Source organism: Prunus dulcis, chromosome 5 (genome assembly GCF_902201215.1).
Source record: "Prunus dulcis chromosome 5, ALMONDv2, whole genome shotgun sequence".
Classification (NCBI taxonomy): Eukaryota; Viridiplantae; Streptophyta; class Magnoliopsida; order Rosales; family Rosaceae; genus Prunus; species Prunus dulcis.
Window position 1 is genome coordinate 13785309 of NC_047654.1, and position 14329 is coordinate 13799637.

Consider the following 14329-nt stretch of genomic DNA (forward strand, 5'->3'; position numbering starts at 1 on the left):
TCAGAATCAGTAAGTGCTCTACTACTGAAGTCAGAACTAGTTTTTCCAAAGTTCAGTAGACATAAGTAGTAACGATTTTGCACTCATGGTTTAACTTTTGACACTTAAATTCAAGGGTTTTTATAACTTCTATATACTAACAATGTGATTTTTATTTTATTTTTTGTCAAAGTTAGGAAGGGAGAGAGAGGTTTTTTCACATACATTATGAAGGTATCATGAGAATTTGAATCTAAGATCACTAGTATGCAAGTTAGGGCCTCTTCAATTGGACTCATTGACTGTGATTATGTGAGTGTAAATGACTGTTAAAATGGCTAAACTAAGTACACGGATAAAGTTGTAACATGTTAATTGGGCCAAGAATAGGTTGGTAAAACCCACAACCCTTTTGGTCCTAAATCAGAGGAAGGAGGGCAATACACGTGTGAGCATATAACACAGGTTGCACATAAACTCTCAAATTTCCACCTGTAACCGACGACACTAATCCCTCCAAAACTCTGAGGCTGGGAAATGGATAGACCACCCACATGAGGCCCTGCTTTGTCTTCGAAAGGATAACATACATCACTCCCCCTCTCACCACTCCCCCTCGTCAGTCCTCTCCTCCTCCTTCATTATCCCAAAACCCCAACACCCAATCCCCATCTCTATCTTCTCCCTCTCTTCCTCTCTCTCTCTCTAAAGATTCAATCTTGAATCTTCCATGGCAATTTCAACAGCAGCAGCAGCCTCAGCTTCCTCAAAGCTCACTTACCCATATGCCTCTCAGTCCTCTCAGCCCTCACCGGCCTCCTCTATCTCCATTAGACCCTCTTCCAAGCTAACCCATCTCTCCTCTTCGTTCCTCAACCCCTCCACCATCCTCCACCTCACGCCCACCACCACTCTCCCCCTCCACCACCACCACCACCACCACCGCAGTTTCACAGTCAAAGCTGCTCGAGGTAAGTTCGAGCGCAAGAAGCCCCATGTCAACATTGGCACAATCGGCCACGTCGACCACGGCAAGACCACTCTCACTGCCGCTCTCACCATGGCCTTGGCCTCCATTGGAGGCAGCGCTTCCAAGAAGTACGACGAAATCGACGCTGCCCCAGAAGAGCGCGCTCGTGGAATCACCATTAACACTGCCACAGTCGAATACGAGACTGAGAATCGGCACTATGCCCACGTTGACTGCCCCGGCCACGCCGACTATGTCAAGAACATGATCACTGGAGCTGCTCAGATGGACGGTGCGATTCTTGTGGTTTCTGGTGCTGATGGGCCAATGCCACAAACCAAAGAACACATCTTGCTGGCCAAGCAAGTGGGTGTGCCTAACATGGTTGTGTTCTTGAACAAACAAGACCAGGTTGATGATGAGGAGCTTCTGCAGCTTGTGGAATTGGAGGTGCGTGAGTTACTTTCTTCTTATGAGTTTCCTGGTGATGAAGTTCCTATTATTTCTGGGTCTGCTTTGTTAGCTTTGGAGGCTTTGATGGCCAAGCCTACTATCACTCGTGGTGAGAATGAATGGGTTGACAAGATTTATGAACTTATGGATTCTGTTGATAGCTATATTCCGATTCCTCAGCGCCAGACTGAGTTGCCATTTTTGTTAGCAATTGAAGATGTGTTTTCGATTACCGGTCGTGGGACTGTGGCCACTGGCCGTGTTGAGAGGGGTACTATTAAGGTTGGAGATACAGTGGACATTGTTGGTTTGAAGGACACAAGGAGCACCACTGTGACTGGTGTTGAAATGTTTCAGAAAATTCTTGATGATGCTATGGCTGGTGACAATGTGGGGTTGTTGCTTAGAGGGATACAAAAGATTGATATTCAGAGAGGGATGGTTTTGGCTAAGCCCGGGACGATTACCCCACATACCAAGTTTGAAGCAATTGTGTATGTGTTGAAGAAGGAAGAGGGTGGGAGGCATTCACCGTTTTTCTCAGGTTATAGGCCACAGTTTTACATGAGGACTACTGATGTCACTGGAAAGGTGACTTCCATAATGAATGATAAGGATGAAGAGTCCAAGATGGTCATGCCTGGCGACCGTGTCAAGATTGTTGTCGAGCTGATAGTTCCCGTGGCTTGTGAGCAAGGAATGAGGTTTGCTATCAGAGAAGGAGGGAAGACTGTTGGAGCTGGTGTTATTCAATCCATAATTGAGTGATAGAAAGAAGGGCTTTCTTGGCAGTAAATGCTCTTCACTCTTTTTTTTTGGTGGTGTCAAACTTGAACTCAATTTGATTTTATTTAGTTTTGACATTTTAAGCAATTTCCACAATCAAATGTTATATATTTTGTAGGTTCATCACCATGTGCTCCACTCTTGTTTCTAGCCTAGTTGAATGATATGCTTGTGATGATTCAATGTGACTTTGGTTGAACCTATTATCAGAAACTTTTTCACTGGCATAAAAATGAGATCGGGCACGGCCTGTCGACGTGAATTCTCCTTAATGCTTCATATGATTTGTTCAAATTGAACCTGTGGAATTTGCTTGTTTGCCATGTTTGTGCCTCTCGTTTCCTAGCTCTAGCTCTAATTCTTGAATTTGGTGAACTTGAGAGTGTAATTATTCAGCACGGATACAATTCTCTGGACGTGCTCTTTGTTTACACAAGGCATTTCTTGTGTAATCAAGATATTGATACTTGCATATGACCCTTTGTTTTTTTTTTTTTGTTTTTTTTGTTTTTTTTTTTTTTGGTGAAAGGGCTTTTTTAATTTTTAATATTTCATTCGGCAAACAAGAGCTATTATTGCATGAAGAACAATAAATAAAATAAATTACAACTCCCAGTTTGACTTGGTAGCAAAAAAATGAAAAAGGATTTGCACTCCATATTTGATCCCAATTCGGTCTGGTTAACACTCCAACAATCAATGCATCAAATGATTTGGGCATTTCCAATCCAAATATACCAACGCGATATAGCTAATTAGTGATGAATATTAATACCACACCCTAAATTAAGAACTTATTCAGATTCATATAATAGTACGTTAATTGATTATACCATGTGACGGTATTCTCGTACCACTCAATTTGTGAATAACTTTGGAAAGTATGTTCACGACATTGCCTGAAAAGTAGTCAATAAAATTTCGGTAGTCATGTATAGATAAATAGATATTTTATCCGCTAAGCCTTACTCATTATGGAAAGTCAGCCTTTGAAACAGGCTGTTGATATAAATAGACACAAGGATAGATTGTACACAATGTATACATATTTCCTTAATTGTCCCCATCCAAAGACAACTACTCTATCTTACCTAATATAGAAACTATATGACTTCCTAAAACCATTCCCACTGTGTATACTGCATGATCTTGGTGACTAAGATAAGATCAGTCTTCCGCTTTTTCCAGAAAATTTTGTGCTTTGAAGAATTCATAGATCCAAGAATACGGTTGATGTAATCAACTGTTGCACGAAAGCCGCTCTCTGCCTTCGCTCTTCTTTATCCTTTTCACAGCCTTCATCTGGTGAAGATGACTTAGCACTGCAGAGACAAAATGTATCAGCAACAGGGCATCAACAGGCCTATTCTCATAAAGCATGTATTTTTTGCATAACCCTCACCAAGATATATTATTTGACATATCACATATCTAAGGACCAGTCACTGAAACCAGTAGAACTTGCAGCTGATTCATGCAAGTGAGGACTCTACCCAACAAAGCAAAAATGGAGGGCAATGCAAGAGTAATAAAGGGAATGAATAACACATAGATGGTTCATTCACATTCCTGGTTTACCTGACGGAGCACCAATAACAAGTAACTTGGCCCACTCAATGGCAAACATGGAGGTAAAACTAAGTGAAAAACTCTGAAGCTTAAATGAAACAATCTAGTTCTCCATCTTGTTGAAACAGGTGGGAAACAGCGCTGTTCGATCTATTGGATAACAACACTGATTTTGCATGTCATATCAGTGAAAAGATAAAACTATGCAGATATTGGCACGGTTTCCTGTTTCCTATTTATCTTCATCTATCCCGCTGAAAACTGCTTAACTGGCGTGATGGCAATTAATTGTCCTTAACTTTTAGGGAAAAAGGAAGTTGATTAGAAAAGAAGATAGCATCACATTTCAAAAGCACATAGTACAGAGCCCAGATAACATAAAAAGCATTATCCCATAATTCTCAGATGATTAGGCAACTTTTCAAATATATGCAGTTAAGGCATCAACCAAACACCTAGAATGATAACAAACTCACAAGTAAAAGTTCCAATACGAACAAACAAAGCGAAGCTATATAGTATTCATTGGTTTTAGAATCAGTGAAAGCAATAGATTATATAAGTGGTTACGACACAAACACAGACAACAAGAGAAAAGATGATGCAACTATCATTTGGATAACTTAGGCCTAAAGAAATAAATAGTTCAAGGGATTCCCAAAATCAAGATATCTTCAAGAATTTGAAACTTTCAATGAAGAGCAGATTTAGATGCAATGTAAGGCTTGCTTAAATACCAAACATCGTGGGGTTAGGAAAAAAAAAAAAATTTGTTTCTTTGGTAAGCATATAAACAACAAATCTTTCAACAATTATTTTCTGCCTTATAAAATCATGAAATTCCTGGGTTTTCGCAAGACCCATTTGCATTTACATCTCTGGTCCATAATACATTGATGCATGTTAAACTAAGATCTCTTAAGTTTACAATCCCTGTCTTTATCTCCCACTAACGAGTCACGACCACTAATATCTTAAAGTTGTACTTTCATAAAAGAACAAGAGTATACCTTTTCAAGCTGGAAGTGATAGGGCCATTGATATTGGAACAAATATCTTCCGGAATACCAGTAGGGTCTGAAAAAGATATATTGCAGATAAATGGTGAGAGGAGAGGATCAGGTGCAGATTCATGTGCAGATGCCCTTCCGTTCTTCAGCAGTGCCTTTCCAAGCATTGCTGAACTACCAGTCCACAAACCCGCTTTTTGAGATTTTCTCCTGTGCTGAAAAGCATAGATGACTCCTTTAAGGTTCCAACGTGATCAACAAACTTTTCGACTAAATTAACCATATTGTAAATCTATGATCCAGTATAGGCAATAATACCTTGAAGGAGCTTGCATGGTGCACCATAAAATGTCCAACTACATCTTTCCCTAGATTCGCTGCACACATAGGACAAACCTGGAATAACGGGATTAGAGCAGCCATCAGGTTCAAATTCTAACTGAAACTTCATAAGGTGGCAATAATTTATATTTTCCAATTGCGTCTTCCCTTATTTATAATATTATAAATTTTGGAAGGCCTTCCCATTTACCATACCCTAAATGATTCAATGCACTTTACTAAGTAAATATATCAATTTCAAGCAGCATCCTTTTTGTAATCAAAATGGGAACCATCTTGATTGGATGGTTCATTATTGACTCAAGAATATGATTTTGATAATGCTAATCTCATTTAAATCGCACACAACAAAATATCTGGTAAAGAAAAGCACGCACTGCATTTTTAAAGTCAAAGCAGTGTTCTTCCTCCAAGTGGTTGCAGAGCATTGGGACTTCAATATCCACATAACAGAAAGGGCATGGAAAACAAGATTTTGCATCGTCATCTCCTTCAGAATCTTCCGAAGCCATATGATTATCTGTTTTAACATATATAGAAAATAAAAGATCAATACACATATATATGACATGGATGGACATATATGTACACGCATTCATAGAGACATGTCGATTAATATATCCAAATCACAGGATCAAACAATGCAAATATGGGCGCATGCACACACACAGAGACACGTAAATAAATATATCAGAGTGAGACACCCCAGGCTATCTCCAACACGCAGATCTTACTCTGGCTACAAGAAACTACTAAAATGAACTCTTTGCAGTGTTTAGTGACTAAATATGGACCAACACCACTTGACTCTTGCCCAAGAAGACAATAGGCAGAGCCTAAACAAACATACATTCATCTTCTTATCTATGAACTGCATAAGCTGCAAAGGAATTAACCCGGCTCAGCAACCATCTGAAGATGGATTTGTAATTTTTCTCCATATGTTTTTCTATCAAACCTTAATTTTCTCACCTTCATTCCAACTAATTCTGTAAGCTGGTTCCTCGTCGTCATCATCATCATCTTCACCTTCATGAATGACAACATTAGAAGCATCACGTTCCCACTTACTCTCAAGCGTGAAGGAATCAGTACCTAATGACTCAGATGAAATGCCTTCTGTTTCCTTCAATATCTGCTCTCTCAGGTTCTCCAGATAACCCAGATAATCCTCATATTCTGAAATTTTTATATTTAAACTACTGAGCTGATCCGACTCTTGATCCACCAACTCTTCATAATTTTCATCCTCTGTATCTTCTTCATCTTCAGTATAATTTGTCATGCGGACAGATTCTCTTAATCTCTTTTTTGGGCGTTGATTCAAATATAATTATAACTTACCCACCTTATTAATCAAAGGAGTTTCTTCTTTCTATGGTCTCCTGGCAACCCTAATTCTAAGAAAATTAGGGCCAGAATTATCACTAGAATCTTCCTCCATGGCCCTGCTTCTTATAGGAAATCTTTACTGTAATATTACACGCATGGAAAGCTTTTATAAACGTATCTAGCAACTTTCTAAAATTACCTAATCTAGGATGAAGGATATGATGAAATCCCAAAATTTTCGGACTTTTATTTTATTAATTAAAAGATGATATTTTCCGATAATGCCCACAACAAAGTTACCCATAAATTTCAAGGAGAACGCTCCCCATTTGAAAATTCAAACAAAGTCGTACTCTTCACAATGTGCGTGTTGCTTTGACAAGAAACTAAAGGAAAACTAAAGAATCGAAAGCCAATTTCTTTCTTAAATCCAACCAAGTTTTCAGCTTTAAGCCCAACCCAGTTCTTGATAACTCTCACTCACAAAAGCCATTGCTTTACTTAAACATCAACGAAACGAAACTGAAATCAGCTAGTAAAATACCCTTACTTCAATTCCCAATACTCTACCCAGAAAATGAGAGAATTTGACAAACTAAAAAAGGAAACAATTTTTTTTAAAATAGAAATGTTGAAGCACACATGAGAGGTAAAAATTAAAAAATAAAGAAAATCTAAGTACCATAGTGAAGCCGAGCAGCATGGGCAGCAGAGAGGCTCTTGGCTGCTTGAACCCTGGAAGCCCACGAGTCAACGTCCATGGAATCAACTCTCCGGAGACCCAAGTCAGCTTTTTCCGGCGAGAAGTGTTAGAAACCGTCCGTACCGGAAATAGGTTTGGATCAAAGGCTTAAAGTTTCTACCTTTCAGATTGAGGAGGGGTGTGGTGATGTTTTGCTTACTCACTCATATATTGCTGATACTGAAAGCTTTCCTGACACACAAAAGATGTTTGATGCATAGCTGACACGTGGAATTTTTCCATTTAATTACATCACTGCATTTTTTTTTCAATTAAATAATTGTACATGTTAATTTCAGAAATACTTGTCAATTGTCATCTTTTGCCAAAGTACAGAGAACACATGATTTTATTCTATTTTCAGTGTTATTTATATAAAATTGTATATTTGTTTTCCATGGAGCATTGACATGTATTTGCAGCATGAATATAAATAATTAATGACATTTTTTAATGACCACAAAAGAAAAGAGAAGAGAAGAGGAATAAAAAAGAACTTGGTTTATATGACTCGTGTGAAATACCTTTCTTCACATCACATGGAAGCTTTTGGCTGTCTTGAAAGAAGCTAAAGATGTTGATGTCAAACTTCTTTGGCTACTTTATCTGACTGTGAATGACGTGCGGAAATTTGGTCAGATTTGAGTTTTGATTTGTTTTTTAAAGGAAGAAAAGATTAAAGAAGGAAAGAAACAAGTATGTTGACTGTTAGCAAATCCAATGTAAGATATTAGCTTCAAATGTGCCTCTTATTTTAGACACTAATTATGCCACCTATAATTTAGAAATGTTCATGAAAAGAACTTTCATTAAAATAACAACTTTACTTTGTTTGTAAGCATTTCGCTTTTACATTGGGAGCCTTTTAATCACGCTTCTCACTCAAATTACAAACATGTGTTGGTCTTGAAAATAACACTTCGCACTATTTTTTACTATACTCAAATTTGTTGGGGGGTTTTCAAACTCGTGGGCTGACTAGAAATAGAAACTAATGACATGATTAAATTTAATGACAAAGATTTAGGCAAAAGCTAGGAAAACAAAATGGAGTGACAAGAAAGAATCAGTTTCCAGAGCAGACAACCTATCCAGGAAGGAGATAGGCAGGGCATGCGATAACAAGTTGGACAAAAAGTTGCTTTAGTGTGGGAGGATGGTGGAGTGGTGCATGGACTTGGACCAGGACGGTGCATTACACCTAAAAAAGGGCCAAACAACAAAGCTGAAAAGATTGTGGTGGGGCATTTTCTTATAAAGACAGCTCAATATCATATATATATTTTTACTTGTTCCCTAAGTTCTAAAAGATTGAAACCCATCAAAGGGGTTTTTTTGTTTTTTTGTTTTTTAAAATAATTATTATTAGAGACTAGTGTCTCATTAGTTTAGTGATAAATAGGGGGCTGTTTTGCTTGCTTTGCAGGAAAGGAACTTCCCAAAAGCTAAAAAGAGAGGAGAAAAGGAACTAATGGCATCAGAATATGAGTGGAGATCCAATTTGGGTTTTCTGGGTTATTTGGGATGAGCCCTTACCATTTGGAGGGCTTTACAACTAGTCCAAGAGAATATTTGGGTTTGGGCTGAAACACTGGGAAATTATGAAGAGGTCTAATCTTAGACTGGGCTACAGGTATTCATGGTATGGGCTATCAGTAGCTTGACAGAAAAAGAAGCTAAAGGAAATCTTTCGAGTCAAAATCAATGGAGATCTATGAGTAAGAACTTTGGACAGTTTTTGGCAGATACTATTGTTTTAAGATGGAATTCAGGGACAACTGGACAATCATGAGGAAGAAGTCATAGCCTTTTGGCAATTGTGTCTGTTAATTTGTTAACACTAAGCTTTCATAAAGAGATTTTGTTTTGTTTTTTACACTGTCACCAATAAAGATATTATGTTAATTTTCCTTTGCTCTGCCTCCATGTTCATACTTTATAACACACAGAGAGAGAGAGAGAGAGAGAGAGAGTGTGTGGGGCTGAGAAGGCTAAGCTAAAGTCATTATAACTATTTAACTTTTATGAGTTTAGAGCCCCATATGGTACTTGGTATCCAGGTAAGGCTTGAAACTAAGGTTGCAGCCAAAGTGAAAGTTTGCCCCATATTTAACATTGGGGGGAAATAGGAAGGCCACACATTTCATGATATCATTTACCATCATTCTGTTGATTTTTTTTATTAAAACAAAAAAATAAAAACAAAAAAAGTAGAGAAAGATGAATGATTATGGTACTCAAGAAAGCTTTATCATGTTTTTAACAGATGAAATCTCATAGCTGGAAATTATATCTGCCCAGGGACCAGTAACATAAAACAAACTCATAGTCAACCTATGCTTTTCATGATTATTTAAGAATTTGAAAGAAAAGAAAAATGTACTCATTATTGGGATATGCCAGCCACTGCTGCTAAACAGTCTTTGAGTTGTGCTCAATTTGTGTGTTGGGTGTAAAAGGAAAAAGATTCAGCAGTTGGTCAAATTTTCATAGAAAAAAGAGAGAGCCAGCAGCACCAACCATTGTGGTAAATCAGCACATATATGCTGCATAGCAGCAGACAAATTGCCCCAAATTGGATGAAAAAAATTCAAGATGGCAAAGCTTAGATGCCATTTTCATATGCATCTACAGTGTCACCCAAATTAGAGTAGCAGTGACAAAAATGACAAAACCACAGCTCAGTTGCCCTTTCCTTTAAGCAGGTTTGTAATAATTTGAATGATATCTCCTGAACCACTAGCTCAACAGAATGATGATAAAACCATTAAGAAGAACAAGAAGGAGAACTATAAGGCATGTTTATTTGTCTAACAAAAAAAAATCCAACTTGTTGATTTTAAAGTCTATATAATTAATAAGTCAGAATTGCAGAATGCATAAGCCCATTCAGAACCTGACAGTTTCATACTCAATGGCTTCTGGACTTCAGGGACTTTGTATTTTTACCAAGAATTATGAACATCAGAAGTAAATAATAATAACAACAAATCCAAATCCGATCTGCATACTACGGAAACATATATATATTGGATGTTTTAGTACACATATTACAATATCGCCCATCTCAATAGGAAAGGTCTGCAAAAAAGAAAAAAAAGTCTTACAAGGAACAAGGTAATATGAGAACATGCAGGACAGCAACATGGTATTTGCTGCACATACTCAAAAACCAAAAAGATATATAAGAAGAACTAAAATTGAAAGGAACCCAGAAAAAAGAAGGTGATCGGACCAGGAGAGCTTCATTCCCCCGTGAATATGGATCGATGCTATCGACACCTACATCACTATGCTTGGCCTTGGAGGAGGAGGAGGAGGAGGAGGAGGAGAGACCTCAAACTTCTTTAAATGGCAGCTCCAAGAACAAACACTCATCTCTTGAAGTTGAGAGAGAAGCTTAAATTGCTTCCAATATTGAACTTCCAAAACCAAAACGTTCATGCTTAATGTGACAAATTCAAAAGCAGCCACCATGGTTATCATGGGAGGGAGAAGGAAAGAGCTAGAGAAGTAGCTAGCTAGGGCATGTTATGAGGAACTCACAGAACATATAAACATGGATATATATATATATAGATATAGAAGTGGCTAGGAAATTGGCTTTATTTGCAGAGACAGACAGGTGAAATATTGTGATGCACGCATACTGTGGAGACCTAATCTTATATTCCCGCATGCACGTTTTTTCTCTTTAATGAACAGTCTCAGGGGCACGTTTCCACAGGAAAAGGAAAGCCAAGAAAACAAAAGATATAGGACAGTGGAGGAGTTTTTTGTTTCGGAGGTGGGATTCATTTGAAGGGTAACAAAATTTTCAAGGCAAAGCAAACTAGCAAAGCATACATGGTGCCCCAAAGGTAGGGCTAGCCTACCTCCTTGTAAAGCCAACCCCTTCATCAAAAAGGATCTTTATCTATGTTGGTCTTTGAATTTTTTGCTCCTCTCTTCTCTTTTGGTCAGTTCATGTCAAAAAAGGATTGTAATTTTCTTTTTGTGTTGCTTTTGATGTGTTCGGTGGTTTGATTTGGGGTCACTCTGTTATTTTCAGAATCTTATGAGATCAAATTATAAATTTCAGACATGTGTTTTAGCTGGGTCAAGACTCAAAATTGTACTTATGTCTTGTGGTTGACCATCTAAACTTCATTATGACACAGTTAGACCATGATTTGCTTTAGGAAAGATAAAAATATGTATCATAATTTATTCCTACCTAAGCAAGCTCATGATATGCCAAAATATGTACTAGTCTATGAATTAGTTTGTCCGCTAATATTACTGTCGATCTAAGTCATTCAGATTTTACGTCATTTGTCTTTATTGAATTTTTAATTTTGATTCGTTTAGCGTATGTTATAACCATAATGTTTTTTGAAAATACAATATTTTCCTTGTTAACTTATCGTATTTAGTTGGGGTTTCCATTTGTCTTGACAACTGATTGACACTCTCCACCTAAAGGGCTCGAGATAAGATTGCAACGAATGAATGTCTCTATCAAATGGCTATTGTCTTTCAATCTCACAACGGCCATTTTTTTGTAAGCTTCCCGATTGAAAAAGGAATAAAGGACCACCGTTGTTATGTTGCGTAAGGTCTCCACCCAAACCTTTCCACAGCACTCGCAAACTTCAGGACCCACAGCACACCTGGCCCCACCTGCCTCCTCTCCTATAACCAACTGCCACGCGTATTTAGACTTGCAGGGAGCCTCGCACGCCCGTTGAGAGGAAAAAAAGGGCGGGTTCCGGGTTTCACTTTAATAACCGAACCCAACTTCGCGTGAAAGATACTAAAGGTGGGTGGGGCCCATATGAAACCTCCCTACAGCAGCGGTGGCCCCTCCTTGTGAAAGTCTTACAAACACATGGGCCCTCATTTGGTTTCGACAAGCCCATGGGCTCCAATTTGGACGCAACTCTATTCGGGTTGACCCGAAAAGGCTTAAACCCTGGAAATCCCCTAATTGATATCATTGGCTTCTTCTGTGGTGTAGTCTCAGTGAAAAAGTATAGCAGCCATGAATCGAGCAAAGGCAGCTTTGCTCAAAACCCTTGGCTTCGCCAACGCGCTCGTGTTGACCAGGTCCTACGTCACAACTCGGCCGATTTGTTCTCAGGTGACTCAATTCTCTCACCTCTCTCACTTTCATTCTGATCAATCAAGCGGTTTTCATTTCCTCAATACCCATCAAAGCCTGTTCTTTTCCTCGGCCCCCAACTCGGTTTTGCAACTGGTTTTGGCCAACCAATGGTCCGCTGAGTTGGAGAACGAGTTATCTGAGTCCTACCCATCACTGACCCACGATGCAGTTATCTATGTTTTGAAGAAACTGGATAAAGACCCAAAAAGGGCTTGGGATTTTTTCAACTGGGTCTGTGAGAAAAATGGTTTTAAGCCAAGCTCTTTGGTGTTTAACTTGATGCTTGGGGTTTTAGGGCACAAGGATTCAATGAAACAGTTTTGGATCACTCTGAGGCAAATGAAAGAGCAAGGCTTTTACATTGAAGTGCAAACGTATTCGGCAATCGCTGAACGGCTTAAAAAGGGGAAGATGGATAATGATGTTGTGGCTTTCAAGCATTTTTTTGAAAGGATGATGAAAGATAATGCGACGGATGAGGTTGCGAAGAAGGTGGCCGATGTTGTTTCAGGGTCAGAGTGGAGTGCTGGGATTGAGAAAGAGTTGGGGGAGCTTAAAATTACGTTATCTGATAATTTTGTCGTAAGGGTATTGAAGGAACTTAGAATTTGCCCATCGAAAGCTTTGAGCTTTTTCCATTGGGTCGGTCAAAGTTCCGGTTATGAACACAATACTATCACATATAATGCAGTTGCAAGGATTCTTGCACAGGCTGACTCAATTGGGGAGTTTTGGAGTGTGATTGAGGAAATGAAGGGTGCAGGTCATGAACTGGATTTGGACACTTATATAAAGATTACGAGGCAGTTTCAGAAGAGCAAGATGATGGAGGATGCGGTGAAGCTATATGAGCTCATGATGGATGGCCCGTATAAGCCTTCTGCTCAGGATTGCAGCATGCTTTTGCGGAGCATCTCAGCAAATGATAAACCAGATTTGGATATGGTGTTTAGAGTTGCAAAGAAATTCGAGTCTGCAGGGAATACACTCTCTAAGGCTGTTTATGATGGAATTCATAGGTCTTTGACAAGTGCGGGCAGTTTTGATGAAGCAGAGAAAATTACGAAGGTTATGAGAAATGCAGGGTATGAGCCAGACAACATTACATACAGTCAGTTGGTCTTTGGACTTTGTAAGGCCAAGAGACTTGAAGAAGCCTGCAAAGTGCTGGATGAGATGGAAGCAAATGGGTGTGTTCCTGATATCATGACTTGGACCATTTTGATTCAAGGACACTGTGCTGCTAATGAAGTTGACACGGCGCTGGTTTGTTTTGCAAAGATGATCGAAAAAGGCTGTGATGCTGATGCTGATCTACTGGATGTCTTGATAAACGGATTCCTTAAGCAGAGGAAGATAGAGGGTGCATACAAATTGCTTATTGAAATGGTGAATATGACTCGTTTAAGACCTTGGCAAGCCACATACAAAAATCTTATCGAAAACCTGTTAGGAGTTAGAAAACTCGACGAAGCATTCGCACTTCTTCATTTAATGAAGAAACAGAGCTACCCACCTTATCCAGATCCTTTTGTCCAATATTTATCAAAATTTGGTTCAGTGGAGGATGCGGCAGAATTTTTCAAGGCATTGTCTGTGAAGGAATATCCCTCGTCTGCCGCTTATGTCCATGTTTTCAAATCATTCTTTAAAGAAGGTAGAGACTCTGAGGCCAAAGAACTGCTTTATAAATGCCCTCATCATATTCGAAAACTTGGTGAAATTTCCAAACTTTTTGGTTCTACAGAAGGCAAGCAGACTGCTGCTTGACATGTATTTGTTGTAGTAAAGTTCATGGTCAACTACACGAACTGTAACGTCTGCTCATTTTTCAACACAATAGGAAATTAGCCTCTGTTTCTTATTTTCTTCAATGTTAGTCCATTTTGAAGTTATTCCTGTCAATTGATGCATATAGCCTACCATTTATGAGATCTCAGGAAGGGCGTGATGCTTCAAAAGAATATAGCCACTTCGATGTTTTTGTATAGCTTTCTTTT

At 38.7% G+C, this 14329-nt stretch overlaps 3 protein-coding genes across 4 annotated transcripts; 2 read left to right on the forward strand and 1 right to left on the reverse strand.

Annotated features, from left to right (window-relative positions):
* The first annotated feature begins 535 nt into the window (after nucleotides 1-535).
* On the forward strand, nucleotides 536-2371 carry LOC117628645 (elongation factor Tu, chloroplastic). The gene has a single exon (XM_034361136.1). It carries the CDS (start codon nucleotides 710-712, stop codon nucleotides 2168-2170), a length of 1461 nt encoding a protein of 486 aa, XP_034217027.1. The 5' UTR covers nucleotides 536-709; the 3' UTR covers nucleotides 2171-2371.
* A 724-nt stretch (nucleotides 2372-3095) lies between these two features.
* LOC117628730 (protein DEHYDRATION-INDUCED 19 homolog 5-like) lies at nucleotides 3096-7354 on the reverse strand. 2 transcript variants are annotated; one of them, XM_034361241.1, is made up of 6 exons: nucleotides 7124-7341; nucleotides 6082-6138; nucleotides 5487-5629; nucleotides 5086-5163; nucleotides 4768-4982; nucleotides 3096-3510 (listed from the first exon to the last, which is right to left on the reverse strand). In XM_034361241.1, the coding sequence occupies exons 1-6, from the start codon at nucleotides 7200-7202 to the stop codon at nucleotides 3399-3401; spliced, it is 684 nt and encodes a 227-aa protein (XP_034217132.1). In that variant the 5' UTR covers nucleotides 7203-7341; the 3' UTR covers nucleotides 3096-3398. The 2 variants fall into 2 exon arrangements, with proteins under 2 accessions (XP_034217132.1, XP_034217133.1); XM_034361242.1 differs by lacking the exon at nucleotides 6082-6138 and having other exon boundaries at nucleotides 7124-7354.
* A 4833-nt stretch (nucleotides 7355-12187) lies between these two features.
* On the forward strand, nucleotides 12188-14319 carry LOC117628661 (pentatricopeptide repeat-containing protein At3g48250, chloroplastic). The gene has a single exon (XM_034361155.1). It carries the CDS (start codon nucleotides 12207-12209, stop codon nucleotides 14097-14099), a length of 1893 nt encoding a protein of 630 aa, XP_034217046.1. The 5' UTR covers nucleotides 12188-12206; the 3' UTR covers nucleotides 14100-14319.
* The last annotated feature ends 10 nt before the right edge of the window (nucleotides 14320-14329 follow it).

Excerpts from the sequence above, each read along its gene's own strand:
- LOC117628645 (XM_034361136.1), top strand. The coding sequence starts at position 710 with ATGGCAATTTCAACAGCAGCAGCAGCCTCAGCTTCCTCAAAGCTCACT.
- LOC117628730 (XM_034361241.1), bottom strand. The coding sequence starts at position 7,202 with ATGGACGTTGACTCGTGGGCTTCCAGGGTTCAAGCAGCCAAGAGCCTC. Across the intron at positions 6,139-7,123 it reads TGCTGCTCGGCTTCACTATG|GTGAAGATGATGATGATGAC; the intron begins GTACTTAGATTT and ends TCATTCATGAAG. Across the intron at positions 3,511-4,767 it reads ATCACTTCCAGCTTGAAAAG|TGCTAAGTCATCTTCACCAG; the intron begins GTATACTCTTGT and ends TTGTCTCTGCAG.
- LOC117628661 (XM_034361155.1), top strand. The coding sequence starts at position 12,207 with ATGAATCGAGCAAAGGCAGCTTTGCTCAAAACCCTTGGCTTCGCCAAC.